This window comes from Salminus brasiliensis, chromosome 2 (assembly GCF_030463535.1).
Source record: "Salminus brasiliensis chromosome 2, fSalBra1.hap2, whole genome shotgun sequence".
Taxonomy (NCBI): domain Eukaryota; kingdom Metazoa; phylum Chordata; class Actinopteri; order Characiformes; family Bryconidae; genus Salminus; species Salminus brasiliensis.
Genome location: NC_132879.1, coordinates 15443807 through 15452118, shown reverse-complemented (window position 1 = coordinate 15452118; position 8312 = coordinate 15443807). Strand labels below are relative to the sequence as shown.

General features: G+C 43.1%; 1 protein-coding gene across 1 annotated transcript in view; it reads right to left on the bottom strand.

Moving 5' to 3' along the window:
* Nucleotides 1-6632, bottom strand: part of spock1 (SPARC (osteonectin), cwcv and kazal like domains proteoglycan 1) — a 303961-nt gene extending 297329 nt beyond the window's left edge. The window contains exons 1-2 of the mRNA XM_072668287.1: nucleotides 6447-6632; nucleotides 5289-5486 (exon numbers count right to left, since the gene is read on the bottom strand). Of these exons, the coding sequence (XP_072524388.1) occupies nucleotides 5289-5483 (195 nt within the window). The 5' untranslated portion in view covers nucleotides 5484-5486; nucleotides 6447-6632. The remainder of the gene's footprint in view (nucleotides 1-5288; nucleotides 5487-6446) is intronic.
* Between the last annotated feature and the right edge of the window lie 1680 nt (nucleotides 6633-8312).

Below are 8312 nucleotides of genomic sequence, written 5' to 3'. Positions count from 1 at the left end.
AGAAAGTGATCCAATAACAGATAATGACTGCCCAAGCACTTAACACTCCCTAGTGTCTCTCTCAAACACGCCCTTTTGAAGCTTCATAGTGACCGCAGTGAGGCCACGACACCTCAGCTTGGAAACCACCACAGCCAAAAGCCCTCACTGAGGCAAAACAAGCACTTCAGCAAACCGGGAAAATAAACCACAGATGCCTCTCAGTTTTCACTGTGGCAAGACAATCACTTTAATAAAACAACCCCTTCTGCAACAACATCCACAGCCATTTTCTCTGGAAAAGCACAGTTAAATAACTGAAAAGCCTATTCATGCAGCAAAACTGTGGAATTCTTTTTATAGTCAAATCAGTTTAGTGTGATTCAGATATTGTATCTGTCAGAATGTAAATGTAAAAATATTAAAACAACAGCTTTTTACATGAAATAAACACTGACATATCATTTAAATAGTCACTGAGTGAAGAAAAGAAGCCACACTAGCAGAGTTACAGGAATGCACACGCTTCCAGCTTTTCATGTTGAGAGTATATGAAGTGAAATACTTGAAACACACCCAACATAAAGACACACATGCATGAGTACATTCACTGTCACCCATGACAGAAACATCCACTTGACCAGATAAGCACTTAATATCATTTGATATCCCACAGTCAGCTAGCTAACCTATGAGCCTTTACTGACAGGCAGGGGCTGGGTGCCATGATGTATATGATGTAGCCCGACATGATTAATAAAGAATAGCACTCATAGCATTTCAACAGAGCAGAGCTCTGTTTTCATTCTGTAATTCAGCCCTTCTTCTCCACCAACATGCAAATTATAACATCCTGCATGCAAAATGCCCTCTCTCGAACTCTCCTAATCGGACCAGTAAAGCATAACTTGTTTCACCAACACAAATACTACAGTGTTTTCAATAACAACCGTTAAAGTACCTCTTCAATAAAATCCTAATGCCCACACAGCCTGGATCAATAACACATTCATAAACAATTTAAAGGTCAGCCTTTTAATGCTGAATCAGTAGTAGGAGCTTAAACTGACAAGCCAGAGCCTCAGGAGTGTTAAACTCCAGCACTGGAGGACCACAACACTGCAGAGTTCAGCATTCAACCTCTACCTCATCTACCAGCATTCTACCTCACGTTAAAGCTTTGACAGGTTGAGCTTGCAACAGCTTGGTGGAGAGTTAGAAAAAGCTCAAATGCCTTTGCAGCATGTGATGACAGAGCAATAAATGGCATCAAGAACAATGGAATTATCTTCTACACAGTGTTTTAGACCTACACCCTCTCAGCATTCATTACAAAGCCCCTCCCGATGCCTCAGCATTGATACTACAATGGTGCACCAGAGAGAAGTCGCTGGGAGGCAGAAACATGTACTGACAATCAGTAAACTGATGGACCAGATTACTGCCATACCATAGAATAGAGAACCAATGGGTAGGTAGGAGGGTAGACAGGTAGGTATATAGATAGTGCCACAATGGGGAGCTATTCTAGATTTCCTAAAGAACGTTTGTAAAAAAAAAACACAATGGAATGTGAAGAATGTTTAAAGCCTCTATACCACTCTAATGGTTCTTACCAGAACATTTATATTATCGATCTAAAGCACCATCTTATTATTATGTTTATTTCCTGGGAACCAAGAGTGGCATCAGGCAAAGAATCCTTTTGGCACTGTTACTGGTAAAGAAAGTAGCTGTGGCATTTTTGAGACTCAACAACCATATATCAACAACACTGAGACACTTCATCCAATGCAACCAAATGGAAACAGTTCTGAAAGCTCTGTAATGAAACCTCTGGGTCTGCTCCTTGGCACCGCTGAAGCTTATTGAGGCTTCTATTGGGCGAAATGTTCTCCATTTAATCCGTGGCTCTCCGCCAGGGAACTTTAGTCCAGGAGGACCAAAGTTCAGCGCAGTTCAGTGTGTTCCCGCCCCAACATTCTAAGGTTGGTAGTTGTTTCAGAATGGTTGGAGAAAGCACTGATAACCCTAAGAAGTGTGAGTGAAGAACATACTAAAACAGTGTGGAGTGTATTCTAGAACAGTGTGAGTGTAGGAGTGTATTCTAGAACAGTGTGAGTGTAGGAGTGTATTCTAGAACAGTGTGAGTGTAGGATTGTATTCTAGAACAGTGTGGAGTGTATTCTAGAACAGTGTGACTGTAGGAGTGTATTCTAGAACAGTGTGACTGTAGGAGTGTATTCTAGAACAGTGTGACTGTATGAGTGTATTCTAGAACAGTGTGGAGGGTATTATAGAACAGTGTGACTGTAGGAGTGTATTCTAGAACAGTGTGACTGTAGGAGTGCATTCTATAACAGTGTGAGTGTAGGAGTGTATTCTAGAACAGCGTGGAATGTATTCTAGAACCGTGTGACTGTAGGAGTGTATCCTAGAACAGTGTGAGTGTAGGAGTGTATTCTAGAACAGTGTGGATTGTATTCTAGAACCGTGTGACTGTAGGAGTGTATTCTAGAACAGTGTGGAGTGTATTCTAGAACAGTGTGAGTGTAGGTGTGTATTCTAGAACAGTGTGGAGTGTATTCTAGAACAGTGTGACTGTAGGAGTGCATTCTAGAACAGTGTGGTTACTATTCTAGAACAGTGTGACTGTAGGAGTGTATTCTAGAACAGTGTGGAGTGTATTCTAGAACAGTGTGACTGTAGGAGTGTATTCTATAACAGTGTGGTGGGTATTCTAGAACAGTGTGACTGTAGGAGTGTATTCTAGAACAGTGTGGAGTGTATTCTAGAACAGTGTGACTGTAGGAGTGTATTCTAGAACAGTGTGGAGGGTTTTATAGAACAGTGTGACTGTAGGAGTGTATTCTAGAACAGTGTGACTGTATGAGTGTATTCTAGAACAGTGTGACTGTATGAGTGTATTCTAGAACAGTGTGGAGGGTATTATAGAACAGTGTGACTGTAGGAGTGTATTCTAGAACAGTGTGACTGTAGGAGTGTATTCTAGAACAGTGTGACTGTAGGAGTGTATTCTAGAACAGTGTGACTGTATGAGTGTATTCTAGAACAGTGTGACTGTATGAGTGTATTCTATAACAGTGTGGAGTGTATTCTAGAACAGTGTGACTGTAGGAGTGTATTCTAGAACAGTGTGGAGGGTTTTATAGAACAGTGTGACTGTAGGAGTGTATTCTAGAACAGTGTGACTGTATGAGTGTATTCTAGAACAGTGTGGAGGGTATTATAGAACAGTGTGACTGTAGGAGTGTATTCTAGAACAGTGTGACTGTAGGAGTGCATTCTATAACAGTGTGAGTGTAGGAGTGTATTCTAGAACAGCGTGGAATGTATTCTAGAACCGTGTGACTGTAGGAGTGCATTCTATAACAGTGTGAGTGTAGGAGTGTATTCTAGAACAGCGTGGAATGTATTCTAGAACCGTGTGACTGTAGGAGTGTATCCTAGAACAGTGTGAGTGTAGGAGTGTATTCTAGAACAGTGTGGATTGTATTCTAGAACCGTGTGACTGTAGGAGTGTATTCTAGAACAGTGTGGAGTGTATTCTAGAACAGTGTGAGTGTAGGTGTGTATTCTAGAACAGTGTGGAGTGTATTCTAGAACAGTGTGACTGTAGGAGTGCATTCTAGAACAGTGTGGTTACTATTCTAGAACAGTGTGACTGTAGGAGTGTATTCTAGAACAGTGTGGAGTGTATTCTAGAACAGTGTGACTGTAGGAGTGTATTCTATAACAGTGTGGTGGGTATTCTAGAACAGTGTGACTGTAGGAGTGTATTCTAGAACAGTGTGGAGTGTATTCTAGAACAGTGTGACTGTAGGAGTGTATTCTAGAACAGTGTGGAGGGTTTTATAGAACAGTGTGACTGTAGGAGTGTATTCTAGAACAGTGTGACTGTATGAGTGTATTCTAGAACAGTGTGTATTCTAGAACAGCATGAATGTAGGAGTGTATTCTAGAACAGTGTGACTGTATGAGTGTATTCTAGAACAGTGTGTATTCTAGAACAGCATGAATGTAGGAGTGTATTCTAGAACAGTGTGGAGGGTATTCTAGAACAGTGTGGAGTGTATTCTAGAACAGTGTGTACTGTATGAGTGTATTCTAGAACAGTGTGGAGGGTATTCTAGAACAGTGTGACTGTAGGAGTGTATTCTAGAACAGTGTGACTGTAGGAGTGTATTCTAGAACAGTGTGACTGTATGAGTGTATTCTAGAACAGTGTGGAGGGTATTATAGAACAGTGTGACTGTAGGAGTGTATTCTAGAACAGTGTGACTGTAGGAGTGTATTCTAGAACAGTGTGACTGTATGAGTGTATTCTAGAACAGTGTGGAGGGTATTATAGGACGGTGTGACTGTAGGAGTGTATTCTAGAACAGTGTGACTGTAGGAGTGTATTCTAGAACAGTGTGGAGGGTTTTATAGAACAGTGTGACTGTAGGAGTGTATTCTAGAACAGTGTGACTGTATGAGTGTATTCTAGAACAGTGCGTATTCTAGAACAGTGTGAATGTAGGAGTGTATTCTAGAACAGTGTGAATGAAGGACAGCCCTTTTGAACATTGTACATGGGTGACAGCATTCTAGAACAGTGTGGATGGAAGATATTCTAGAACAGTGTGGGCAGAGGAAAGTCTCCTAGAACAGTGTGGATAGAAGGCATAATTCCAGAATGGTGTGGCTAAAGGAGAGAACGCTAGAACAGTGTGGATGAAGGACAGCATTTCATTCCAGAGCAATGTGAATGGAGGAAAGCCTTCTAGAACAGTGTGGGCGGAGGGCATCCTTCTAGAACCTGCCAGGCCTAGAGAGCTCTCAGGCTTATAGACCGAAAAAGTGAGACACTGGACCTGATCCAGCTACATGAATCATTTCCACATAAACACTATAAACCACAGCAACACAATGACTGTATTCAAAAGTAAGTCAGGTGGACGACACAGTTCTGTTCATGTGGAAATGATGCACACCTTCAAATCCCACACCTTTAGTGCACCACGATACTCAGTGCAGCACACCAACCAAACGTCAGACTGCTCTGACCCTAATATGCCTCCTAAGCATGGTCATTAATTGATGAGTTGAATCAAGGTGAGGTACATCCAGACAGTGCTGGACTCTGGCCACCACAACCAGAGCAGGGCATCCCTGGCTCTCCACACACTGACAGCAAATGCACTGTTTAACGACCAGTGTGTGTTAATGTGTGTGTGTGTTAGTGTGTGAAGTGGCACGCAGCCAGATTCCCTAAATGAGCTTGATGTCCAGTGGGGGTCACTCACGTCTCTGAACCTGTTCCAGTACTTCTCCTTGTCATAATGGGACGCGCCGCTCATCCACTTGTCCGAGTCCACTGGGTTCGCATGATTGTTGTGGTTTTCGTTGTTGTTGTTTACAGAGACCGCCGTGTCCACACGCCTGCCGTCCGCACGCAGCAGCAGCAGCGCCGCAAGAGGCAGGAGCAGTCCGTACAGCATCGCCTGCAGGAGAGAGGGTGAGAGAGAAATAATTAGAGGGGGAGAAGAGAGAGAGAGAGAGGGTGAGAGAGAAATAATTAGAGGAGGGAGAGAGAGAGAGAGAGAGAGAGAGAGAGAGAGAGAGAGAGAGAGAGAGAGAGAGAGAGAGTGAGGGTGAGAGAGAAACAATTAGAGGAGGAAGAGAGAGAGAGAGAGAGGAGTGAGACAGCAGGAGACAATTAGAGAAGGAAGGGGAGAGAGAGAGAGAGAGAGAGAGAGAGAGAGAGAGGAGTGAGACAGCAGGAGACAATTAGAGAAGGAAGGGGAGAGAGAGAGAGAGAGAGAGAGAGAGAGAGAGAGGAGTGAGACAGCAGGAGACAATTAGAGAAGGAAGGGGAGAGAGAGAGAGAGAGAGAGAGAGAGAGGAGTGAGACAGCAGGAGACAATTAGAGAAGGAAAGACAGAGGGAACGAGAGACCGTTAGAGAAGAAAGGAGAGAGAGAGAGAGAGAGAGAGAGAGAGAGAGAGAGAGAGAGAGAGAGAGAGAGAACCTCACTGAGCACGAGGTAAAGCCTGGACGCATAGGACGACCGGACAAAACACGCGCACCACGCAGTCTGACAGTCCAAACACGCACTCGGCTGAGGTTCAGTGGACAGTGAAGGCTCGTGCGCTGCCTGTTCCTGTCCTATAGGGGCTAATTGCAGGGCGCCGCGAGACGCTGCTGTTGGATTATGGGGGATTATAAAGGCTGGAATATGTCGCGCTAATGTGATTACTGCGAGGTGACCGAGCGGAGCGGACGAGGGGAGCGCGCGTAAGGAAAGAAACACACACATACATATACATACACACACACACACACACACACACACACACAGTCCCAAGAGCGCAAAAGCCGAGGAGGCGCGCGCTTTGGAGAGCCCCCGTTACCCCGAGGTCCCCCGGTATGACGAAGCTCGCGTTCGAGCCCCTTGTACTCACCTCGGATGGCCCGCGAGCGGCTCGCAGTGGAGGGGGGCGGGGGGTGAGAGAACGCGAGTTGTTTTGTTTCGGGGGTCGGTGCGCGAGGGGTTGGTGTCAACGTGCTGGAGGAGCGGAGCGCGTGCGGAGCGGAGAGTCTGCGCAGCTTCACTGAGAGAGCGCGAGAGACATGGAGAGACGAAAAGGAGAGAGAGAGAGACTCCTCCTACTGAACACACACACACACACACACACACACACACACACTGCTCTGACTCCTCCTATACTCTCTCTCACTCTCTCTCTCTCTCTCTCTCACTCTCTCTCTCCTGACGCATTTTTTTCCAACCGTATTTCTATAAGCCCCGCCCCCGCGCTGTGATTGACTGGTAGTTCAAAGGTGAAAACTGCTGAGCATTACACATAGAAATAAGCAATTAAATAAACAAATGACTACTGATAACAGTAGTAACAATAATCAAGATAGTAAAATACTATAATTAAAATAAAAACATATTATTACCATTATTACTATTAATATTAATATTCACAATAAGATTTATATTAATATTATGTGTGTATGAAGTATTCTGGTGCTACATAGGACCATTTCAGCATTTAAATGGTTCTTCAAGTTTTTTATGTAACAATAATAGCACTAAAACAACAAAAATAATCATAATATCAACATTAACAACAATTATTACCACCATTATTATCATTATCATAATAGTACTTTTAGCAAAAATGATCAAGTATAGTATTGACAGGACGTTCTTTGACTCTGAGTAGAACCCTTTTTGGTGTTATATATAGAACCAGTTCAGCATTCAGACAGTTCTTTGAGTGTTCATGCATGTACAGCCATGTACAGACCTATTGCCTTTATGGAAAAAAATTAAAAAAAACTTTTTAAAGAGTGTAGCAATCATCATCATCATCATCATCATCATCATAAACATAATAGTTATTAGTTATTTGACTCAATAGGTCTAAATGGGGACTCATTGGGCCTATAGCCTTTACTGAAACCTAAATTGCTCTGTATAGACTTAATATTCATTGCAGTTATTATAAGTATGTTTCCATATTAAAGATGAATTATTATTATTATTATTATTATTATTATTATTATCTTTTTTGAGAGGACATACCAGTGCTTGCTCACCCCTGAGAGAGTGAAACCAGGCCACTGACTTTACTCAGGAAAAGAGAAGGGTGGGGTGGGGGGGCAGTGTGTGAATCGATAGACCCCCATAAAAGTTACATACACGTATTCCCCAGTCAGATCCATACAAATTAAAGCAGCCTCTGTTTTCATTTGAAGTGGAGTGTGGTGGAGGAGAAGCACAGCGGGGAGATTATGAGGTTAGTCACAGACCATTGGACGCAGCTCAGTGGTCCAGGGGATAAAACAGAAGAAAACAAGAAGAAAACAAGCATTTATACATTCCTGAACAGGAGGAGTGGAACTCATACATATGTACATGTCCTGAAACTCATCTGCATTGTCACCTGCTTTGGCTCTACACATCAATTCCATTCCTTCTACTCAGAGTTCCCCTAAGCCTCACCTTCCTTGGTGGGTCTGAACTTGATATGTTCTCTGTGGAATGTTGTCAGTAATTCACCAGTGGTGTTTCTTATGTAGACTCCCTCTTGTTTATTTCTTTTAATGAATTAGTCAGAAATGAGTAGTAGAAATGGTAGTAAACTTCATAGCCTTGTACATCCTTATCACTCAATTTGTCAGACTTTGTGTACCTTGTACCCAGATCTGGAATTTAGTGACCAACCAGGGTGTACCGATGATATATACACATACACACATGTGAGCACACACACTAGGAGAGGGACAGTGAGCACACATGCCCAAAGAGGTGGGCA